We start from the raw sequence: 25,852 nt of genomic DNA, 5'->3' as shown, positions 1-25,852 counted from the left end.
CAGGTCACGTGGGGTTAAGGAGTTGGGATATTTACGGAATCTATCACTGTTAAGCTATAATACTTTCATCCTGCGCATTTACATTCTAGTAAGATCGCTCTGGTAAGATGACGTGACGAAGCGAGAGTGAACAATGGAAAGTCAAAGGGAGGGCACGGTGCAGTTCCCTGCCCGGGGTGGGAAGTCACCTTCATTAATATCCAGACTACTGTTTTTGTATGTCCGTATCAATACAACTGAACAGCTTAACTATACTGCTTTATTTAGATGGTTGGAGCCATTGTTGTTTAAAGGATATCGAGAAGAACTTCGTCATGAAGATCTGTATCCCATCCCTTCCACCATGGCCTCACAGTCTCTACTGAAGAAGTTTAACAGGTGCAGTTTTGCACATATACCTTGGATAATGGGAGTCGACATTTTTGTTTGTGCAGTGCATACAGAACGCATGTAACTAACTGCATTTAGATATGTACCAGCTTGCATGTCTAAATGCAGTTAGTTAAACAGTTGCGTGTCTAAATGTTGAACAGTTGCAAACAGTAAATTTTGAATTATGCAGAATGTCTCTCATAAACATTTTGGGACTCAGAGTTTTTGCTATATGTAGGAGAGGTTTTCCTCTCCATAGGTAAAATTGTTTTATGGAACCAAACCTGTTGGGATCAAAATCTTTTGCAGTATCCTGGAGGATTTTTTTCTTTGTTGTATACTGAGAGAGAGATTCCACTGTACGTTTATTCAAATATGATATCATTGTAGACACTGGAATCAAGAACTGGAGCGACGTAAACGTGGTCTCAAACCTCGACTATTAGTGGCTCTGGCAAAGTGTGTATGGTGGCGGCTACTGTTACATGGAGTCGTGTATGGTACAGAGGTATGCTTGTAGGTTTACTATGGGTATTACAAATCTATGTCTTGTAGATTTCTTTAGTATTTGGTCAGTCTGTGGCAACAGGTTATTTGGCTGAGTTCTTTCGAGACAAGCAAGTGTTAGAAGAAGATCTCAGGTCACTGCGTTTACAAAATGACACATTTGGAGTACAGGCTAAACAACGTGATATCGATGAGACTGTACAGAATGGATATCTCTATGCACTATCTCTTGTGCCACTAGTGTTCTTCTATGCTGTTAGTAGAGCCAATACTTTCTTCCTAGCCTACAAAATGGGAATGATGTGTAGAATTATTACCACTGGAGCAATTTATGAGAAGGTTAGTTTTATGTGTTGTACAAGTTGTAACACTAATAGTACGCCGGATCTTTAATCCTAACCTGCATTGATTTGCTCAAATAAAACATTTTATTGTCAGGCACACGTTCTGTTATCATCACCAGCATGTGTGTACTATATCACAAATCTTCGGATCAAGCCTAAACTGAATGCCAGGACCAGACCCTTTGTGTTGTTTACCAACTTTGCATAGTGGCAATGGAGGTTCTCAACACTTAATCAATAGAGCAGTCAACACTAGTACTCTAATAGAATGGTCAAATTTTAAAAAAATGTTGTTATCATCTATGACATAGTGGAATTTTTTAGTTACATGATTTATCTGTAAACTGATTTTTTCAATTACCCTTTGGCAAAAAATAAAAAAAATTATACTTGCATAATTTGGCAGTATACATTAACTTTGTGCTTGTTCATAAACGGGCAATACATTATCCAGTTTTGGTGAATATACTGTTTTATGCTCTTTGTACTCTCCAAATCTAAGCTTCTGTCCATCCGTCCGTCCGTCTGCTTCATGACATTACTAACTCGGTAACTGAAGTGTATATCAACACGGGCCTTTAACAAAATTAATTAAGTTCTCATCATCTAGCAACTCCAAGTTTGTTGTTGCATGCTTTCGTTTGTTCTCTACAGAATGCTGAAGGCATTGCTGTAGAGGAAAACTTGAGCTACATTCCTGACAAAGCCACAACCAAACAACCCGAGCATTGCATGATGGAATGTAAGGCAATATCACCATACATGCTACAGTACACTTTTTGTCATTGTGGATAGCGTGAATGTAAAATTAATGATCCTGCAAGAAGGGCAGGTACCAATAAAATAATTGAATAATGCATGCACCAGTTATGGCGTTTATGGGCTATGCAAAGTATGAGTGATAATAAGTTATAAAGAAAATAAGATTAACTTTTAAAGGTGCATATCTCAAAAATCACTGGGCTGATTTAGCTCAGATTAGGTGTCCCTCCCTGGAGAAATGTTCACTATAGATTTCTTGTTTTAGTACAACCAGTGTGAAAATGTGTTCTTTTTTTTCTGTTTAATGCACACTTGTCTCTTGCACACCCACATCAGTTTTCCTTTGCTGCAATGATACATGTGTTTTCCATGTTATGCCTTCTGTTCTATGTAGGTATTAAGATTGAGCCACACTACAATAGGAAAGTTGTCTTCAGGACATATTGTAAACTTGGCATCCAATGATGTACAAAGATTTGATCTTGTAAGTTTTGTGAACTTGATGATGAAGTTACAACTGACTGATGATTTCAGGCATTCCTTTTCATCCATGAGTTGTGGGTGCTTATTGTGTTTTTCCCAATTATCACCTACCTGTTGTGGCGTGAGATTGGACTCGCTTGTCTTACAGCACTGTCTGTGCCACTCTTACTCCTCCCCATACAATATGGGTTTGCTCGACTGTACTCATATTTCAGGTATACAAGTAATTTGATATTTGTAAGTGTAGTATTTGAAACTTTTTAGTCATATGACCAGTGCTTGTCAATACACAGTTGCTTGTTGGTGTTTCCTTATTTTCTTCTCATATGTGACTACATTTCAGATCTCGCTCAGCTAAGATCACAGACAGAAGGGTGAGGGTGATGAGTGAAATTGTCACTGGTATTAGAGTGATCAAAATGTATGCCTGGGAGTATGCCATTAAGAAATATGTCCAAAAAATTAGGAAGTAAGACCATACAGATATAAGTAATGATAATATATTGTTATTATTATTATAGATAATAATTGTAGAACTCACATGAGTGAGTATGTTACAATAGGTGTAATAATTAAGGCTAAGTTACAATCTAGTGTTATTTAAATGTTCCTTAAAAGAATCTAAATTGTTCCTAGGTAAATTGTTCCATAATCAGTGGCGGATCTAGGCATTTTTAAAAGGGGGTTTCTGAAAGTTGGTATAGCTGAATAAGACATTTCTCTGAAAAATTTTGAGATTTTAGAAGCTCTGAGATCAGATTTTAGGTTATTTTTAGTAATAAATCCAATGCTTTAAACTGTAATTACTATAGCTAACAATAGGGCAATATGATGACTACAAGCTGTAGCTTTGATTGCTCTATTAGAGAAGTTACATGACTGCTCTATTAGAGTATCTCTATCGTTTTCAATGCAGTGGGAGATGAAAAGTGAAGTGTTGCTGAGGGTTTAATAGCTATAAATGGTGTTAGTTAAGTGCAACTGCATGCATGCTACTGAAATACAGTGATATATAGTTGTTTGCTATGACAAATTGTCAGTACAACAATGTTATGTATTTAGACTGCCACTGAACTAAATTTAAAGGGGGTTTCTGTCAAAACCCCAGAAACCCATCTAGATCTGCCACTGATAATCGAATTGATGTAGGAAAGAAGCTGTACTTGTATGTGTCAATAGCTGTGTCTGGCCATATAAATTTTTGGTCACTGCCCCTGGTATGCCTTGTTCTATGTGCTATACAGCTAGGTAGTGAGAAATCCACACTACTATGAATAATTTTGTGCAACATTTGAAGTCTTAGATGTTTGAAGTGTGTTTCCATGGTATTCCAATTAAGACGTAATAACATGTTTGATACACTGCTAGTTTGGTAATAATCATGCATGTTATTTTTTTAGGGTAGAATCTTTTGCCATCACCAAAGCAGCTGTGATCAGAATTGGCAACTATGCATTCTTTGCTTTTACTACAATACTATTGAGTTTTGTCAGTTTCTCAACATTTGCAGGCATGGGAGGTGAAATGACACCAAGGGTGGTGTTCACTGCCCTCGGTTTTTACACTTATATTAGACTATACTTCATTCTCTTTATGATTATTAGCTTATTTGCACTATCAGAAGCATCAGTTGCAGTCAAACGTATTGAGGTACATATGTACTGCACATATCTTGATACTAAACATGAGCTGCATGTACATTTTGTACGTATTTAATATTTATGATATGACTCAACAGTAAAGAATTTCTTAAATATACTCTAACAGAACGCACGATGCTAAGTAATCTCTTTGCCATGTAGAAGCTACTGCTGCTACCTGAATTAGACAGGTCTGGTGATAAAACAGAAAATTTCCTTAACAAGTCTTCTGCTGTTGATACTTTTAATGATACTGTGCCAACCTCCCTTCAACTCACCAAGCATGGGTCACTGGATAACATATATGACAATGAAGTTGGGGCTAAGCCTGCAGTGTATTTTAACAGAAGAGTTGTTGTGGACCAGTTGTCAGCCTCTTGGTCACTAGTATGTGTTCTGTATGTATATGTGATAGATATCTGTGACACAGTATATATAGGGGAGGGAAATTAGGTCAAAGATCTTAGAATAACTTGTTTTATATTTAACATTTTAATCCATACATTTGTGCCTAAACAAGTAGTAGATATGGATGTACCTTTATTCAAAACAGTTTTTCATTTTAGAGGTAGAGGAATAGAGCAGAAATGAAAAGTGTATTTGGTCTCGACAAGAGTTAATAATAACCAAGTGGATAATATGCCAGAACCAGTTTACAAGCTAGAACAGCTATATGACCAGCAGTCCATCCATTTTATTCAACTATCAAATGCTAGTTGTATGAAGATAAGCCGATTATGGTGAGTTTGAGGCAAGCTAGGGATGGAGACTTGCCTTGAACTCACTATAAACTTACCTTCATACATTACCTTCATACAGACAGTGAAAGATATCATTGTGCTTAACAGGCAAACCTCAGTTAGCATTAGGCAGCTTTGGTTTCTTCTTCACTTTTGTTACCTAAGTTGTTTTTTTTATTGGACTACTGGTTCTATATAACCTGCCTAATAACAATAGTGATGTACGTATCAATGTTATGTCCTCCCCCCATGAGTCGATCAATATAGCCTGTATATCAGGCTTTTTGTTTGTTACTTGTTTGACAGATCTGTCTTATCTGTGCAATCATACATTTTAGAATTCTGATAAACTTGTGCTTAACAAGATCAACTTCCAAGTTGATCAAGTGAGTTGTCTGATAATTTCAATACTTTCTGGCAGTTGTATATACAATGGAACCTCATTACCTGAACCCCTGGGGGACCACTTGTGTTTGGGAGGCAAAATTTAAAGTTGTGTTCTGTGATATACAATGTGAGGCATCCTAGTAGAACAGCAAAATTCAGTTCACAATTCAAATATTATATAACAGGGTTTTATTGAGAGGGAAAATTTTTGAGATTTCATGGATTAGCAGCTATCTACAAAAATTTTCCTCCCTCAGTTTGCCATTGTTTAAGTATTATAGACACCCTGAAGAAGCGATTTTAGATGATGGCAATCCACGAAACATTTCCCCCTCGAAAAATTCCTGCTATACAGTAACTGTAGTTCCATTGTACGTACTTGTACTTCCATTCCGATAATATTGATGGCTAGTACTTATCTGTTACACACTTTGTGGTGTTGTCTTTTAGTCATGCAGATTACTAGTTGTAGTAGGAACAGTTGGATCTGGAAAGGTAACCAAATTTGTACAGTTCGTAATGTCTTACTAGTTATTATGTAGTCCTCACTTCTCCACTGTTTACTGGGAGAACTGGAGCCACTACAGGGAAGTGTTTACATTGATGGGTCAGAGTCTTATGCCAGTCAGGAGCCATGGATATTTTCTGGTACCATCAAGGAGAACATTTTGTTTGGGCTACCATTCATTGAGAGCTGGTACAATCGTGTGGTGGATGCGTGCTCACTAAACAAGGTGTAGTATATAGTTCTAGGATTCCCATCCACAGTTACTATTGATGTGACTAAGAACAACTACTGAGGCTTGTTTTAGCTATGGCATTTTCAGGGTGTATAGATCTTTGAGCAGTTACAGTCAGGTTCCATCACTTATTAAAGAGCTTAATACAACACTTTAGTCAGTTTCTTCAGTTTGTATGTATGCACATCTGTACGTACTCACAACTTTAGATACGAGTTACAGTGTTTATGGCTGTCAGGTACTAAAGGCATATAATTTATTTGAACTGTGATCTTTAGGTGGTAAAATATTTGAGGGTAGATGTAAAAGCATTACTATTTTGTTGAATCTTGGTTAGGGATCATGAGCGAGGCACACAAAATGATTGTTTTCTACTTCAGGAAGAAACTTATTTAGCACGTATATGGTGATATTTTATTATTATTGACAATATAAATTGGCAGGATATTGATGATATGCCATATGGAGATGACACGTTGGTTGGTGAGAGAGGAGTGACACTCAGTGGAGGACAGAAAGCAAGGGTCAACCTTGCAAGGTTCACTACCAGTTTATCATTCAGTTTACCATATTGGCTTGTACTTTAGGGCAGTATATCGTGATTCAGATGTGTACTTTCTTGATGATCCCCTGAGTGCAGTTGATGCTAACGTTAGCAGAAAGCTGTTTGAAAAGTTGGTGTGTGTGCGTGCGTACGTGCGTGCGTACGTGCATGCGTGCGTGTGTAAACTCTACAGACTCAATAGTGACCTGTTATATTACTGTTTAGTTGTATTACTGGGCTACTGAGACACAAATTGGTCATCCTAGTCACACATCAGTTACACTATGCAAAACGAGCTAATGCTGTGTTAGTTATCCGAGAGGTTAGCTGTTTTCAAAATTACACACAATTTGAATAGTGATATTAGGGAACTGTGCAAGACTATGGCACATTTGATGAGGTTGTAAGACGTGGGCTGGACCCATCAGAATTGTTAAAGAATGAAGAAGACAAGAAAGAAAATCCAGAGGCACGTTTTAAAAGTCCTCCAGTGTTTGACCGACTGATGAGCACAAGAAGTGACAGGCTGACTGCGAACACACCCACTGGTGAAGGATACATTCAGGGTAGCACAGTGGACTTGAGAGATACATCAGAATCTGATGATAAGCTGTCAATCCACACGGCTGTATCCACACAAGATGTACATAAGGTACGCATCATGTAATGAAACTAGGTGTATAAAAATGTCAGTTGCATGGTTGGCATGCATTCAAATGCTTAGAGAACTGGAATATAGATATCCTTGCTGCTTTTCATGTCCTTATCATTGCCTTGCTTAGCGCAAATGAAATTACAAGTTCCACTCAATATGGAATTGTGCCTTTTGGCTTACACCAAGTTACGTTATATTTAGGACATCCGTACATGTCATCTACTCTCATACTACAGGAAACAATGCATAATGTTGTACCAGAGGAAGATAAGGCTCAGGGGAGGATTTCTCTACTTACTTATCTTAAATACTACAAGGAAGGTGGAGGAATTTTGTTGAGTAGTTTATTGATATTGGTATACTTCATGACTGAAGTAGGTACACATCTCTGTTAAGTTTAGAAATATTATATGTGTGTGCATTGAAGGGCAATATAGTTGTTGGTGACTGGTGGCTGTCTGAATGGTAAGGTTTAATGTTGAGTTGGTATCTTAAAATAAAATACTTGCTTATCATTTCAGGGCAAGGACTGGTGATTCTTGTAGCTCAAATTCAACATTTGATGATAAATTTTGTGATTATGATTTAACTGCTAGACAGAGGATTGCCATATTTGGAGGAATTGTCACTAGTGCCATTGTGCTTGCCTTCCTCAGGGGATACCTGTACCTGTTTATTGTATTACAAGCTTCTAGGAGACTTCACAATAAAATGTTTGCAGCCATTTTGCGAACACCAGTACACTTCTTTGATACTAACCCAGTTGGTGAGAATTAAATGGAATTTTGTAGGGCAGGACCCATCCTTATTATTACAGGTCGAATTATCAACAGGTTCTCTAAGGATATTGGCTTTCTAGATGATGTTTTGCCATACGAGTCATACCAATACACTAATGTGAGTTATAACACTGTAGAATATTACAATAATAGTGATCCCTTTACTACAGCTACAATTGAGGGTAGTTTCTATATTCACCGTGGCAGCGATAGCCAACCCATGGGTCGTGATACCAGCAATATTTACTTTGATATCACTTATACTGTTCAGACAATATTTTGTTGTTGCTTCTAGAAAAATTAAAAGACTGGAGGCACTAGGTATGGTAACAATTTTTGCGCATATTATTTTACTATTGTCACTTTTTGTAGCTCGTAGTCCACTATTCTCACACATTTCTGCTACTTTACAAGGCCTCACTACAATCAGGTCATTTAGGAAAGGTTCATCATTTCTTGATCAGTTTCATCATTACCAGAATGAGCACACTAAGGGCTGGTACCTGTATGTGGCCAGCTCAAGATTGTTTGGCATGAGAATTGACCTCTTTGTTGCAGTATATCTGACCATTGTGTCATTTGCTGCAGTACCACTGGCAAGCTGTAAGTGTATTGTACATTGTGGTACATGTAGTATTGCACTAGTAGTTTTTCATTTTATTTGTAACAATGTGCCTATGTTTTCTAGTCACTGAGCAATATATTCCTGGCCTGCTAAGTAATGTGTTGTTGCACATGACTTTACATATATTACCGTTGCTCATCAAACACAACTGGTATGTATAAACTACATACCCTTTGGTACAGGTATCACTGCAGCACACATGTGTGCATGCAGTGTTGGGTGGTAAACAGTTCCTTATACCATGGTCAACCCTATATAAAATTGCCCTAATCTTTCCACAAAGAAAATATCTGTGAATTTTATTGTATAATGTGATATTATAAAATATCTGGGGTTATTATCATCTGTATCAACTTTAGCACTTGATCCAGCTCTGGTGGGACTATCACTAGTCTACACTGTATCACTGATTGGGTTGTTTCAGTATGTGGTGATCCTCAGCACAGAAGTGGAAGGATTGGTATGTACTGTATGTATGTACATAAACTGCATTATAGTCCATGTGATTAATGTAGTACACATTTCAAGTACGCAGTACACAATGTTCTAACAGACAGAAAATCCACAGTATATGCACCACCATTGTGTGTATGGACTGTTCCATGTTATAATGCCTTGATGTGTACCACACACTGTAAATACATTCTGCATGTTACTATGATATGCTAACACTGGTCAATGTATGGGTGAATATGTCATAGATGGTGTCCACAGAGAGGGTTATGTCATATGGACAGTTACCTCCAGAAGGACCACTGGTTACTGTTCCTGCTGAGAAGAAGCCACCAAGCTATTGGCCACAAAAGGGAGTAATTCATTTTGATGATTTACAGTTCAGATATGCTAAGCACCTTCCTTATGTTCTGAAATCAGTCACTTGTGACATTAAGTCTTGTGAAAAGGTGTGTAACTTATAGTAGCTGCAACACAATACATTACCAGTTTCCCATACGCAAAATACTTGTGTAATAGAGACAATCACATTGTCATTTGCATTATCAGGTAGGAAAAAATGTCTTCTTTGTTTTTAAAATGGCATCCCCAAAAATCCTGCCATTATAGCAGTACTTGTCCTGATAAATTAACCATAATACAATACAGTATGGGCATTCCTGGCCTCTTTTGGCATCAAACTCTAATCTCAAGGAATTTCAGTGGGACAGTGCTGACGGTCATGTTTCTTTTGTTTAGTGCATGGATATTTAATTCATCAAAGCATTTGAAACTGCAGTAGTATTGTGTCATAATTCCTTTTACAATTGCAGGTGGGGATAGTGGGACGGACTGGTGCAGGAAAGTCATCGCTTCTCTCAGCTCTGTTTAGAATAGCAGAACCAGATGGGGTGCTGGAAATTGATGGAATACAAATTACTGATTTAGGACTACATGACCTCCGATCAAAACTATCAATCATCCCACAAGTAATTAATAATTGTTTACATATAAAAAATTTGTTTCATTTGTGTTGCAGTGCTGGTTGTGCTGTTGGCTGTGAATACTTAATAATAACAATTTCTTTGTAATTTGTTGAGATCTTGTGTATTTATTTTCACTAGGAGTTAGGACTGCAAATATTTGTTGCTAAAGGACACTGGAAACGCTATCTTTGAAGTATTAACAACTAACGTAGTGTGTTAGAATGATACAAAAAAAAGCTCAGCTCTCCTCAGTTTCTATGTGTTATATTCTGACTTATAACACTGGTTCTGAAGTGGTTTATACTTCAAAGATACTAGTTATCAGTATAGTATCTTAGCGGATGTAATTTGTTTCATTCTTCATACATTGAAGTCGAAATACTCTAATTAAACAGTCATTTCAATTCAGGGTCAGCTTACTAAGTCTATATATGCTGTATATCACCGGCCTATACACACATCACTAAATCATTTTACACAGGATCCAGTACTTTTCTCTGGTACTGTGAGATACAATTTAGATCCATTTGATGAACACCATGACAACAGCTTGTGGACAGCATTAGATCAGGTCAGTTTAACACTGTACAGGTAATACGTATTAACACATGTACCACAATTATACAGGTACAACTGAAGAAGTTGATAAAAGGACTGGATGGATGTCTAGATGCTGAAGTGTTAGAAGCAGGTTCAAATTTCAGTGTTGGTGAACGACAGTTGGTGTGTCTAGCTAGAGCTTTGCTGAGGAAGAATAAAGTTTTAGTGATTGATGAAGCAACAGCTAATGTTGACCAAAAGTAAGTCATTTAGCAACATAAGTTCTAGTTGTAAACCTTTTAAACTAGTCAACAGTACAATTTACAAAGTCATTCTTATAAAAGCAGGACTAAGGCTATGTTTTTCACTTTTATCTTTACAAGCATAACCGACATAAAGAAAATTCTAAAGTGGACACCAAGTACTTTATAAGCATCATGAAATAACAATAAAAAACACCCAGCATCACATGAAATTTCTATACATAAACACGTTGATCACTATAGTTTGTGTATAGGCTGTATGGTATGTCCTCCATGCAGGTGTTCATGACTGTTGTTGTTACTATAGCACTGATGAAATTATTCAACAAACAATTCGAGAACAATTTATTGATTGTACTATACTCACAATAGCTCATCGTCTTAACACTATAATGGACTCTGACAGAGTACTGGTATGTGTAGGGTCTGATATGTAACTGTGAAAATGAGCTTCTTGTGTTGTACAGGTGTTACAGTCAGGAAGAATTGCGGAATTTGATGAGCCGTACTTGTTGTTGCAGAATAAATCATCTTATTTCTCAGCCCTCGTAGCACAAACTGGTACTAAAGAATCTGAAAAATTGACAGAGATGGCTAGGAAACATTATTTATTAAATGAGAAGAAATAAATTATTGTATATAATTTATGGCCTGGTATTGTAGGTATATGAATATCATGAGATTTTACAATTTCTGATACTATTGCTTTATGCTGGTATGCATATAATATGTTTGAACCTTTACCCGGCACTGCACATCTGCATGTGTATTGACGGATTACAAACACTGAGCAGAACACTTTAGGGTACTCTATTGGAACATTTTGAGTTTTTTAAAATGGAATTAATTGTTTGTGGGTGTGTAGTGGGCAATAAATAGGATTTCAATTGTCACAATTTGAACTTTTAAATTCTATTCAATTGTTTTATCTTAACAAATTGAGCTACCCCTTTTTCATCACCTATGCTGGTGGATTTAAGTCAGAAAACATTGTCTTATTTTCTAATCCATACTTAATTTATAATAAGCTGTACTATGACAATGTGATTGTACCATACAATGCATGCCCCACAGCCTTGCTATAGCTACTCATCATAACGAATGCTTTTCATTGTGGATTTGAGTTAACTAGTACCAAGGTATGGCAAGGCAGTTTAGTTGAACTTCAATCATTGAACTTGGTATTATATCTATTGTGCCAGTCACATCATCTAATTTTGAATTAAATGTGAATTATTGTTGATTATTGTTATTGGAAGACAATAGCTATGATGGAAGCTGTGATGATTAATAAAGTTAGTGTTGAGTCAGTATAGCTAGTAAATATCTGGATATTGAAAAAATATAGTACAGTCTCTGCATGTCTGAAGTGAGACTGAGGTCAATATCAAACCAGGAAGTTATTTCAAAAAGATTGAGATTCTCTAAAACAGTGAACAGTCAAACACTCCAATAGGACTGTCATTGCATGTGACAGAGAGAATGAGAACCATTTAAGTGTTTATCCCCAGGATACTAATATGATCTTGACATGATGCTCTAACATGGTTACTAAACCTGGAGCACATGCATCCCCTTTTTCTTTTCAAGCTATTGCTATTATTTGTATATGTTGCAGTTGAAGTGACACCATTCGAATTCACATATATTTTATCATATGAAGAATTTCTCTACACAAAATAAAAGCATAATGTATTTATGAAAAGCATAAAAACAATTAAGCATACTAGGTAGAAAATTGGGAAAACGCCAAAAAGCATAATAGGCAAATTTTGGAGCATAATAGACTCAAGTCTAAGGTAGATTTTTTAGTGCAATTTATTTCATTTCACTAGCAGATTTTGCTAATGAATAAATCATACACCAACTGAAATTGTTTGAGGTCGCTGAAAATATATCTTCACAGTTGTATAACCCTACTCACCTCCTCCTTCTCTATGACCCTGGATCTACCCCTGCTAAAGTAGTTGGTCACCACAAAAGCATGAGTTGTACTGTTGTATTTGACCTATCTGTGTGGCTTATAGTTGTCAATATAATGTTGTGTGTACCCTATATCTGCAGTGTAAAAGTAATCATTGTTCTGTTAGCAATGCATGCATATGTATAGGCATGTACACATCTGCACCACAATGAAACTGGACCAAGACTAGTATACAGTACAACTGTAAAAAATGGATTCCTATATATAGTGGGGGGTGTTATCTGGCTCCATTCTACCATGATTCCCAAGCACACACATGAAGCTTCATCACACTTGGACAAGACTTCTTATTAGATGTTGTCTCCCTGTAATCTACTTCAAATGCTTTACGGCTAGCTGTTATGTTTTTACTTATTTAGGCTTTACAATACAAGTGCTGAAAGTCTATAGAGCACCTAGAACATATAGCATCTCTGTATAAATTTCAGCCCTGAAATGTACAAAATAATGCCTTTAGCTTCTAGAGATCCCCTACTCCATATACCTACTCACTATGAACTTATGAGAAAGCTGTGAAACATGTATATATCTAAAACTGTGGAATGTAGAAAATAATCCCAATTATTCTTCATAAGATGTCCAATGCCATCAAGTCCAGTGGATTCATGTTGCAATGATATCGATTGTGACACAAAAGGATGTCAAGCAGTGTTACTGCATGTTACTCTATCACTGGGCATATATGATTAACTCTATATATACTAAGGTATACATACTGTAAGAGATGATATGGATGAAAATGTCTTATGAATATGTTTGTTTGCTAACTGTTTATATGTGAGTGGCTTCAAGTCCATGTCTTCTAAATAAGGCAAAACAGTTGCTAATGTTAGTGTATTCACACCTTTAAGCTGCAGCTGGTTACAGTTGCCAGTAAAAAGACATCAAAAATAGCATATTTATATAAAATGTCATTTATTACAAAACACATAGCCAATGCACTGTCAATTGATGGCTAAACAAATTCACATATCTACACCTACTGGGTTTCAGGGATTTACTTTTTCACTTTTACAAAAACACAATAAGCTGGATTAGGAGTAATGGTAACATCAGAGTCTGAAGTAGTTCTAGTGTTAGTTCCCATCCTTGTGGCAACTCCATATGATGGGTTAGGCTCAATAGTTACATCACAACCCATGTTGCTATTATCCTCTCTTCTGATTACTCCATATGATGGGTTAGATTCCATAGGGACATCATCTTCTCTTGGTTGTATAGAACCTTGTCCTGTGTATGACCCATAAGATGGATTAGAGCCCATCACGATAGTATTATCACGATGTAATTGCGGTAACATCATTTCAGTGTATATTTCATTTCCTTTGGACAAATTTGTAATACATAATACAATGAATGATGCATGGTGATTACGATACAGTCTCTGATAGATGATATAGATGTGTACTGTATACCAAAATATCAAATTATAACCTGTTATGAATTCAACAAGTTAATAGGGATTATTGAAATAAAACATGCTAAAACAAGAGAGATTAGCATCTAATGTGCAAATTTAATTCTTACAATCCAGTATGCTAAAGTACCATAATTCGCTTTATTTTCGTATAAAAAAATTTCGTGATAAAAATTTTCTTGTAAAATATTTTTGTATGATTAATGTGAATGACTGCTCTAGTTTGATCTTACGTAAAAAGTTTCATGTAAGAAATTTTCGTACAAGTTTTTAATACAAAAATTATTTTACAACGAAAAAAAGTAACTTATGGTTAGATTCAATTTACATGCTGATCTTAACTAGTTTAGTATACCTTTATAACATTGATCCCTACTATGTAGCTTACAAAAAGTTTTCTTTGCGTAAATTTTTGCAACATTAGTGAACATAAGCAAATTCAGCAAGAACAAGCATAGAGAAATTAAAAAAAGAAAAATTAATAATGAATGGGTGCAGCTAACATTTTGTGCTGTTGTGCAGGTTTGAATTGTGACATACATGAATGTGAGTAATACTTACCATCAGATATGGTATTAGTAATTCCAGCCTTAACAGTATACAATCTCTTCTGGTGTAACTGTCTCATATAAATCAATACAAATAACACCACTATAATGATTGCTGCAATAACTACAACTCCTCCTACTACTCCACCAATAACAGCACCAGATGACCCTCCACTGTCACTTGTTTGAGATCCTGATTGATTTGTATAATAAATATGAGATAATAAACAGAAACTACAAAACAAAAATCAAAAAAAAATAATACTAAAATAAAAATAGATGCATATAGCATACACATACTACAAGGAATAAAAAATAATCATTTGTAATTTTAATGGATAATGTCCTTCTCTGAAGCCATACACCAAATTATATCTTCACCTTGTACTCATGTCAACAATTATATTCATACCTACAAAATATGTACTGCAGGTATGGCAGAAAAAGCATTTAAGAACTTTTTATGGAGGCAGTCTAGCTTCTTTGAATTAAGGATTTGCAGTAGCATATGCATATATCTAAGTTTCAAGTAGGACAGAATTACATGTACAGTGGTCAGATTGTTGTCACAAAATTCTTATCTAAGGGTAATGTGATTGCATATAGAATCTATGGCCTTGTCATTTGAAATGATGCCTCAGATTCTGTGTATGGAAGAATTTCAGTTTTAATATCATAATTGTAGCTTACAACAAAATATTCATTTAGTAACCACAAGTAGCTAGTTCATTTTTGGAAGAGTGAAAACGTAATTTTTTTCATTAATCAATGATGGCTGTATAAGTTACAGTTAAACCCCACCACGAGTAGGATATTGTTGCTAACAACCCAAGCATGAGGCAAAGCATAGGCAAAGCCAAGGTCAAGGTCTTGATAACATATATATCCTACAAGTGCTGGTGTGCCTTATCCCACACTTTGACGTAGCACTTGACTCTCAAACAATGTGACAATTGCTGAAATAGAGGTGTTAATTACAGTGATATTATACTTGTTATAACACACCTTCTACTTACTGGGGTTTAACTACCATAATATACTCTTAGTTGTTTGCTTTGATGTAAGGCTTCAGTGGGGATAGAAGTAATTTAAACTTTGAATGCCAGAATGTTTGACATAATGGTGAAATAACAGTACTGTACACAAGGAAATTTTGACGTAAGAAAAATTTGACGAATTCAGACTTCAGCAGATATGATGAATAAAATGTTGACAAAAATCAAGAAATTATAGGCAAAACCTGTACTTTTAAAGGCGCTTATAAACATTTGACGAATTTAAATTTGACGAATTAAACCGATTCGTTAAATTCGTCAAATTTTGTTGATGTCAAAATTTCGTTGCGTACGGTACAGAGGTAGTATAGGAGATTTCATTCCAGTTTCCATACTGGTCTCTTTTTACTATTAATAAAATCCTTTGGATTGAGTTGTTGGCTGTTCTATTAAAGTACTTCAGTTGTACTCTTACAAGTACAATTTTGACGACTATCGTTGATTCTTAGAATAAATCTGCTGTTCTTGCTTTTTCTGCATACCTAACTATTGCATTTGTCCTGCAGCTTTAACCAGCTACCTATGTTTACTGTAATATTGAGGAGTGTTTCAGCATTCCAAGCAAACTGTTAATGTGCTTCTGCTATGCTACATATATACTGCCACATGGCTTTCACTAAAGAGCAAAAGACTTGAAAGTAGTCGTAGACTAGTATAGTAAGACCTTGAGGTTTGCTGTGCTGAACAACTAGCAAACACAAAGTGATCCAAGCCATATAAGGAACCACGTATTACTAAAAATGCAGACCTAACCTGTGAAGTAGCTTTCATAATGGTATTAGAAATCCACACAAAAACAGCCAAGCTGTGAAAAAATGGTGCAGCCTTAAAAGCCTGGGTGAAAAAAGTGAAATCAAAGGTGGCGGCCAAGAAATGGCTGCAATGATGTTAATGCTAATAAATTTTAACAATGCACACAGCCATTATTAAAATTATTTAGCATTAACAATTTTGGCTGTCCAATAATTTCCAAAATTGGCCTTGTAACATACCTGGATAGAGTGCACATTTTTTTGAGGACTTCTAATAAAACATACATAGAATGTTCTAGAACAATCTAGTACTTCTATTGGTAGATCTATGAAATTACAGACGTTTGATTATAAACAGATTTCAACTAGAAATTTCATTTATAAAGCAGAAATTAAGTGAGGTGATCAGCCAAGGTAGCATGGTTCAGTGGTTAAGGATGCAGGTGTTAGGTATGGAGGTCCCTGGTTTGAACTCTGATAAGTTTTTTGGTATTAAAAATACTTACTGCTGTTATGAATGGACTCATTACAAGAAATAACTAGCTTGCGAGTTGTTATAAAATAGCCTCTTCAACCATTTAGTATAGAGACTATCATATGGAAAGTACAGATGGGAGTTGAGCATCAATGAGATTCCCAGTGGTGGATACAGGGGGGTTGCAATGGTTTCAGCTGAAACCCCCTCTGAAAATTTCTAGGCCCACCACTGGATTCCTATATACCATAGGGAAGATTGTTTTGAACCAGACAATCTTCTGAACAATTGAGGCAAAATGATTTTCAGCTATACAGACAGAGCTTGAGTTCGTAAAGAATTCTGCCTCAAAATCACAATTTCGTCTAAAGGACATACAAGACAATGATGGAGATGTGAAATATAGGATATGCTACTCTCTTGGCTTTCTTTGAAGCTGGAAAATGTTCAAAGAAGAGCCACAAAGTTGATGCCACAAAGCCTCAATTTACCTAGTTTATCTTACTGTCGAAATCGTATGGACTTAATTATGACGTATAAAATTTTGAATGGAGCAGTATTAGTAGATAAAGAATATTTTTTACAATGAACACCAGTTACAGTACTAGATCTAATGCATGGATTTAAGATTTATAAGAAATTTAGTAAGACTTCAACACGACGCTTTGCCTTTTCACAGAGAATAATTAATGACTGGAATTCCTTACCCTATGAAATTGCCACTTCTCCCAATGTACTAAGTTTTAAGATTAATTTAGATCATTTTTTGTATAATCAACGTTTTTCATTTGTATGATTTATTGAGATTGGTTTTATAAGACTCTGTCTTCTTTTTGATCAATTATACATAATAGTAATAATAATAATTATTATTCTTGTAGTTCTTGCTATCCCAATAATGCATAACAGCTGCGTCTGATTCTATACACACGACATGTCTAAACAACTTCAACAACTCAACACTAAGCTAAGCATCACAAAATAGATATACACATACTAGAAAGCAAAAATACATTTTTTTATGTGCATAAGAGCATAAGTACTGCTTTTTTTCACAAGGGTACTTGTCTTATGAAGGAGTTGATGCTACAGTAGTTGAATTTGTAATACATTAACACATTCAGTGCAAATAGCTCAAAGACCAGGAAGTGCTACAAAATAATGAAGCAATAAAACACATAGCTTTGCCTGTATGGGGTGATAGCACGTGTTAATGAAGATGTTACATTGATGACAGTAGATTTACCAAAGCTATATAAATGCTGCAAGTAACACTTTACTCAATAGCAGAACAATGGGAGGTTTACTGTGTTGGTAAGATTTGTAAATATATATCATGATAGTAAACTTGTTCTACTGTAGCTCCCCAAAAGAATAGCTGCCAAAAAACAATGTACAGGTAAATGGTGCTAGAGGATGTGTATAACATTATGTTGATTATTCTACATACAAAGTTTGCACACATAAAAATTTGTTCATTTGTCCTCAAGACTAAAACAGGTTCGAAAATGCTTATTGCTAACTTGTAGCTCATTGGATAAGACTTTAGCTCATATAATTTGTGGGTAATAACGTATAGGGTGCTATAAGAAACTCCAGTGTATATTTACAGTCTGAGAAAATGCCAAAAAGTCATGTAACTGGGGTTTCTGGACAACACTAAAAAAAGGCGTACATACTTTATTGGAAAATGCTGCACCCTATAGAGTATCATGGCCCTGCATAGCATAATAGCACTATAGCTGTTCGGATACTGTGTTTGTAACTTTAATAAGCAGACCTGTTGCAAGCCTTGTTATGATCATGCTAGTGTTTTAAAGCATTTTAAAGCTGGGAGAGTTCACATACCGTACGGAGGGAAACTTTGGAGGGAGAAATTTGAAATTGACACAGCACATGCATTCCTCATCATTCGACCAGCTACTGCCCCTGACAGTAATTGATAAAGAACGTATCGCATATGTGGGTGGAAAATAGGGCAGTTAATGAAATTTACGAGCACTATATACGCAGGAAAATTTTGTAGCACAAGTGTTGGCTTTACTTAAGTGGGTTTTACAATTTTATACGTAACATTGAAATGGTGACCGTTACTCTGCATGTCATCACCTAATTAAAGAAGCAAAATGTCTTGAATCATCAATATAATACACAGAGTATCCCAGGATACTAAGTATTCAAGACAGTGGTGACTGAGCAGCTGTGTCATTTAGGGATCCTCAGTACATACCTAGTATCCCAGGATACTAAGTATTTGAGACAGTGGTGACTGGGGCTGTAGTGTCCAACAGGACATCCCCAGAAACATAGGATAGTCAGTGTCTAGAAGGACACCCTCAGAAACATATGGTAATGTGTGTCAGTACTAGACAGACAAGCATAACAGTGACACTCAAAGCATTGGGAAACTATACAGTGACACTTAAATCACACAAAAATTTTAAGTGTACTAGAAAAGAGTAACACCAGGAGCTCTATAAGCTCCTGGTAACACATAACTTCTTTAGTGAGAAAGGAGACACTGTGGCTACTCAGGGCACAGTCTCTATAACAATAATTGAGTTGGTGGTGAATAATATCAGTTGTTCTAATAAAAAGAGTTGGGTTTTCCATAGTGACACATAAATTAGTGGGTAATGAATACTGTACAATGACCTCTGTTTTATCTTTATGTTTTAGACAATACAGCCACAACCTTAACAGACGCAACTATACCAATCCAATGCTCGGGTATGTATTGCTGTGTAGCTATATATGTCACATGTGTGTGCATATATATGTCACATGCATATGTGTGTAGATTAGAGCTCAGTAGTATTGAAATTTGAATACACAGTCAGTAGAAAGTTCCGGTAAATAAATAATTATTAAAATCCCATAGCAACTTGTTGAAAGCATTTCTGGTCGATCTGAAAGCTTGTTTGGGTTTAGCTTCACCTAACCATTACTGCCTGGTTGTCATTAGGGAAAATTGAGGCTGATTTTTGGGTGATATTATTTCGTGGGCCACGCCTACCCCTTTGTGGTCCCTACTATACACTACCATCATAGTGTATGATAGAATAAATGTAACCATAGCTCCCTGACATAGAGTGCTACAGAACTAAAGGGTGTTACATTGCATCATTTTGGGATCATTTTCATTTTTGAGATAATACTGTGTGATATTAGGCCCAATAAATTATGCAATATTAGTCAAGCTTGAAAGTACATGCACGCATACTAGTCTGGCGGCGCCCGCCCCTTCGCATAGAGTAAGGGTCTGGTATGCTTAGTATAGTGGAGTTGTACCGGATTACCAAAAACTGGTGCAACCAATCAGAACGCTCCACGTTTAATCAGCGCATTTTTGTGTATGTTACGTCAAAAGAATGAATCAAATGCCCTAACAGAACTGAAGAAACAAAAGGAGTTAGCTAATAAAGAACAAAGAGAAGAAAGTGTTATATCGGGAAGGGCTTTTCGCCTTGTTTGATACGCGAAAAACCCATGTTACGCTCTGATTTCCTAGGTAGGGAGACATGCTCGGAGACATGTGTATTATATAAAAGTAGACCAATCCATTTTCGCCTGTGCAAAGGCGAAGAAAGTTCAATATCTCTGCCACAGTTTTGGGTGAGGCACTTCCGTTAAGGCCATTTTCGTTACGTCATTACATTCAAATTAAATTCCTCCAGAACAACTCGGTGATACTAAGCATACCAGACCCTTACTCTATGCGAAGGGGCGGGCGCCGCCAGACTACACGCATACCGCATCTGAAATGGCGCCGCGTGCTCCAATTATCGTCTGAAAAGTGAAGTATCCATTAGGCTTCGTTGTTGGCTGTGTTCAACCCATTACACAACAGTACGAACCAATAACTGTTAGACAAGCACCTCTGCTATCAAAATAGCCACTATGAAAATTACGAACTATTTCCATTACGTGAAGGGAAGCCATCACATGCTATCGCCAAATTGACACTTTCAAGGCTCAACCCAGAATATAAACCTAGAGAGGGCGAAGTAAGTCGCTTCGGATTCTAGGGGGGTCTGGGGGCATGCTCCCCCAGGAAAATTTTGAAAATTTAGGTGTCAATATAGCTACTCAATTTTGGTGAAATTTTACTGTGATGCCATTGAATATTGACCATTGGATTATACAACTTTGGGATCAATTAAACCTTTCCATTTCTCAAGGCTTTAGGTATAAACCTGGGGGGGGGGGGCAATAGCTAACCCAGAGGGGGCCTGTGCCCCCCCCACCCCCCCTAGATTAACCCGCCCTGATTTTACTTTTCGCTGTCAGCACAGATGAATGAGACACAAAGGAGGACACTGCCAATTTTATGTGCTAGTAGTTAGCTATATAGTGCAGCTACTTAATGTACGGCAGATTACCATGTACCCAAGCGTAAATTACAAATTCAATTGTAATATTGCATGTGGTTACTAAATAATTAACATGCAATCATCAGTGTTGGGCAAGTTACTTTGTAAAAGTAACTAGTTACATATTACATATTACTTGCAATTGAACTATTTAGTTACAGTTACATATTACCCATACAATAAAGTATAACTGTAATAATATTACATATTATATTACTTTGTGTCCACAGCCTTAGGCTGTCACGTGTGAAACTACCACCTTATCACGTGACATGATTGCGTTGTTGGACAATATGCAAATCTTGGTTATAAGTAAGAAGCTGGTGAATAAGCTTCATTCAGTAGGCCTCGTTACTTCGTTGCGGCTAGGCGTTACTCAGAGGATAACTAACGAGATTAGTAACTTCGTTACTTGTAGTAATAATATTACGTAATATTAGACTCGTTACAGTAACTATATTACTTAGGTAACGCGTTACATTTGTAAGTAAAGTAACTTGCGTTATATTACCTGTTTTTATAGCGTATTTCGTTATATCACTTTGTTACCACAAAGGTAATAATATTACGTAACGCGTTACTCCCAACACTGGTAATCATTGGTTCATTCTATAGGTTCTGCTGTGATAGAGGCATACACAAAACAAGCCGGCTCAGAACACCTGAATTAGATGAAGTAGTAGCCACTAAATGCTGTCAATGAGGTACAATAATATGACAGTACTTTATTGTTTCTGTTGATTTTGGGCATGCTCCGTAAATATACGTAGCTACAATGTGCTGCACATTACATAGAGTAATTTATTTTGCTAAGTTAACAGACATTCAGCATTTTTACAACTTCAGTTAGCTACTTCAGCTACTAGGTAGCTACTTCATTTAGCATAATACACAAATAACCATGAGTAGTTTTGAACAAAGTGTGATTTCTACATGTGCATTACACAACTTCGTTATCCCAACAAATGAATGTAAAACCATACTATTTGTTATAGGCGGGTCCTGTGTATGGACGCAGAACACTTACAGGGTTATTGGCATCAAGAGGAGTTAAAGCTGGAGAAAGGAGAGTCGGCGAATCATTGAGATATGTGTCACCTGTGTACTGCCAAGCCCGTACAAATTCAGTTGCCAGGATGACGAATCCTGCAAGCTACAGGGCAAATTATTTTGGTCACAAACTCCATATAGACCAAAACGAAAAGAGTGTAATGTTCGGGGTGACACATATCTGTGCAGTGGATGGATTCAGCCGGAAAATAGTAGCGTTCAGCACCATGCCAATAAAAAACAACTACCTGATTTATGATACGGTGTACAGGTATTTCATTACTTGCAATAACTACACTGCACTGCAACACAGCACACACAATAACTTATCAAGTAAACATTTTCATCCATATCAGTGGTATAGTTCATATTATTGCAGTTCTATATGTAGTAAGTACCCATATGCGATATTATTTGAAGTTTCACTCTTAAGCATGTGAACATATTATGATTGTTTAGGCAAACCGTATGCCAGTATGGCATGTGGGATCAGATTAGGGTTGACCATGGAAGGGAGTGGTACCTAATGTTATATATACAAGAACACCTGGCTGGATACCGAAGAAACCCTTCTGGACCACCTCATTTGCAAACATCCTCAACTCAAGTAAGATTTTTGTGATGCAATGAAAAACAGATAGCTAGCATCTGATGTAGCTATAAAAAATGCTATAACAGATTACTGACATTTAACAACAATTATTGTAATTGGATACACAGGGTGAAAAAAACTCTCACCTGATATTCTATCATTAAGATCTAAGAATGAGGACACGCATATAATCACTGTTGCATTGTTTCATGTTAAGGTAGAGTTGGCTTTGGTGTTAACTGACATGTCTTGTTGTAGAATCATGTGATAGAAAGGATATGGGTAGAGGTCAATGGAAGGGTCAACTACCCCATCAAAGCTGCACTAATTGAAATGCAAGAAAATGGTGATTTCAACTTGGAAGATGAACATGTCAAATACTGCGTTTCGTGGTACACTATGCATGTTAGCCAAGTTGGGACAACAATGTTTGTGACAGCCTGGAATGAGCATCGCATATCAGGTATATTTCACCATGCCTGTCCATTATGAAATGTTACTATTTCTGTAGGTGCAAACAAATGAATCCCAAATGTGATGATGGCACAAAACAACCAGTCTAAACAAATAGACAGCTCTCTGGTTCCAACAGTTGATGAAGCTGGTAGACTGTATGAAGCTAACGGAGGTCATCTAACTCTATTTAATGAGTTTGGACGAGACCCACTAACAGGAAATGAGCAATTGATAACTATTAGGATGGAAAGATTTTATGAACAATGGCCAAGCTTTGACAATATCTTTCATGGAATTGTCAACAATAACATAACAATGTTTCGTGATGGACTGTTATGCTTCATTGATATAAGTATGCAACTAACAGCACAGCTGTGAGAGAATTTTACATGCAATTTAATTCTTTAACTTGCTTTATTTCTTCATATTATAACCTGTTAATAATATATGTGATGTTTTATCTGCTAAAAAATGCATAATTTTTAAAGTAAAACAAATTAATGTCTGGCTATGTCCTGGTAACTAGCAAATATAATTGCCCAACAGTTCCTCACGGTCTTCATGAGATGTGGTGGTGAGGTGTTGTGGATCCGAAAAGAAGAAAAAATCAATAGAATCATGTGATCGAAAGAATCTGGGTAGGAGTTAATTCAAGGATCAACTATCCCATTAAAGCAGTGCTTATTAAAATGCAGGAAAATCAGGACTTCAATTTAGCAGATTAACACAATAAATCCTGTGTCTCCTGGTATAGTATACGCGTGAGCCAGGTAGAGACCACAATTTTTGTGATGGCCTGGAATGAGCATCACATATCAGGTGTACATGTGTTCTAATCAATATGCAATATATGTTGAGATACCTGTAATCATAACCTTGTATGTTCAGTGAGCTTTCTTGGTTTAACTTTATTTTTGCTTTTTGTTGTCATACCATTGCTACATGCAATATTCTTTTTAAGCATCAATGATTTTGATTTGTTGTAAAATTTGAACAATGGTTCTGTAGGTTCAAATAAAGGTATTCCAAACATACCAATGGCACAAAACAATCAATTGCAAGCCTAAGAAATCCTGCTCCCAGCAGTTACTGAAGTTGTTCGAATGTTCGAAGTATTCCATGCTGTTGTAAACAATAACAGCGTCTTGTTCCATGGTGGTCACAAGTGTGTGTCACAAGTAAACTTTAAAGTGGACTTTTAGTTTTAGTGAACCTCTGAGGCAAAAAAAAAAACACTGGCATATTAACTAATTATAGGCGCTGGTTTTATTTTTTAAAAGGGGACAATGAAAGAGGAAGGCAAGCTAATCCACATAAGGATTGAAGCCAGTAAGTAGCAGGATTGCTGTATGTGTCCGATAAATCTTAATATGTCTGTCAATTTGTAGAGTACAGTTATGTGAAATCAAGAAGACAACATGTTCCCAGTAAATAAGAACTTCAGTTTGTGTTGTGCATGATACAACTTGACTGCTGGCCAGACCATATTCTACTATTGATCGTGTAGTTAATCATAGTGTATATTGAGTGTACTGTATAGTGTTTAATAATTGTTGTCGTTGTCACTAAAGACCAATAAGATTGTTGGAAGTGGGTTAGGGGCAAGGGGACAATGAAAGTGGAAGGTGGAGAAACTTTCTATTCACTAGTGGTCTATAAGGGCTAGTTAGTGGCTCTGACATCAATGACTGTACTATTAGCCTGAATTAGGTTATATTGTCACCATCACTACTGTAATACATTTTATGTATAGAGGCTACATGTAGCGAAGTACTAAACTTGTATCACTAGAGAATAAACCCAGCGGAAATATGACCCATGCCAGTCACTACAGTGCACAGACCGATAAGATCGTTGGGAGTGGATTGGGGCAAGGGGACAATGAAAGAGGAAGGAGGGGTAACTTTCTGTGCCCTAGTTGTCTATTTGAGTAGTAGGAGGCTGTTGGATAATTTGACTGCTCTATTAGAGTATATTGTCACTTGTAACTATAGCCAAACTATACACTACTGGAAGGATTCACATCAAATTTTATGAAAACCCAAAGAAACAAAAAATGAAAACTATATGAAAAGTTAAAATTTTATTGGGTGCCACGTGAAAATATAAAATTTCTTTTTTATAGGCTATACCATACGAAAATCCAATGATAATCCAATAAAGCTTCACCAATGAATAGTCCATGAGATCACTTTCATAGAATTTTCATAGGTAAGTTTGACTGGAATTTCACCAGAGTTTCACTGGATTAGCCCCATGAAAATATAATGAAAATTAAAATTTAATCATTGGGTCCACCAATGAAATTTTGAATTTTCATTGGTTGTTTGAAAATTTTCATTGGGTTTTTA

At 36.3% G+C, this 25,852-nt stretch overlaps 3 protein-coding genes across 3 annotated transcripts; 2 read left to right on the top strand and 1 right to left on the bottom strand.

Moving 5' to 3' along the window:
* The first annotated feature begins 11 nt into the window (after window positions 1-11).
* LOC136236313 (ATP-binding cassette sub-family C member 4-like) lies at window positions 12-11,536 on the top strand. Its single transcript, XM_066026450.1, has 29 exons — window positions 12-216; window positions 268-378; window positions 763-880; window positions 928-1,218; window positions 2,380-2,469; window positions 2,520-2,683; window positions 2,812-2,937; window positions 3,869-4,118; window positions 4,271-4,495; window positions 5,187-5,234; window positions 5,686-5,730; window positions 5,778-5,969; window positions 6,419-6,513; window positions 6,563-6,649; window positions 6,745-6,841; window positions 6,887-7,171; window positions 7,411-7,548; window positions 7,602-7,639; window positions 7,696-7,940; window positions 7,992-8,071; window positions 8,124-8,274; window positions 8,326-8,556; window positions 8,938-9,038; window positions 9,280-9,480; window positions 9,844-9,999; window positions 10,478-10,567; window positions 10,624-10,796; window positions 11,107-11,212; window positions 11,267-11,536. Exons 1-29 carry the CDS (start codon window positions 134-136, stop codon window positions 11,426-11,428), a joined length of 4,179 nt encoding a protein of 1,392 aa, XP_065882522.1. The 5' UTR covers window positions 12-133; the 3' UTR covers window positions 11,429-11,536.
* A 2,189-nt stretch (window positions 11,537-13,725) lies between these two features.
* LOC136237308 (uncharacterized) lies at window positions 13,726-14,951 on the bottom strand. The gene is made up of 2 exons (XM_066027660.1): window positions 14,762-14,951; window positions 13,726-14,106 (listed from the first exon to the last, which is right to left on the bottom strand). Exons 1-2 carry the CDS (start codon window positions 14,826-14,828, stop codon window positions 13,781-13,783), a joined length of 393 nt encoding a protein of 130 aa, XP_065883732.1. The 5' UTR covers window positions 14,829-14,951; the 3' UTR covers window positions 13,726-13,780.
* A 7,351-nt stretch (window positions 14,952-22,302) lies between these two features.
* On the top strand, window positions 22,303-23,986 carry LOC136237307 (uncharacterized). The gene is made up of 4 exons (XM_066027658.1): window positions 22,303-22,724; window positions 22,913-23,060; window positions 23,304-23,508; window positions 23,557-23,986. Exons 1-4 carry the CDS (start codon window positions 22,540-22,542, stop codon window positions 23,568-23,570), a joined length of 552 nt encoding a protein of 183 aa, XP_065883730.1. The 5' UTR covers window positions 22,303-22,539; the 3' UTR covers window positions 23,571-23,986.
* Window positions 23,987-25,852: the final 1,866 nt, after the last annotated feature.

The sequence above is a fragment of the Dysidea avara genome, chromosome 10, assembly GCF_963678975.1.
Source record: "Dysidea avara chromosome 10, odDysAvar1.4, whole genome shotgun sequence".
NCBI lineage: Eukaryota > Metazoa > Porifera > Demospongiae > Dictyoceratida > Dysideidae > Dysidea > Dysidea avara.
The sequence above is the reverse complement of the archived record's forward strand: the minus strand, read 5'-3'. Positions and strand labels throughout refer to the sequence as shown.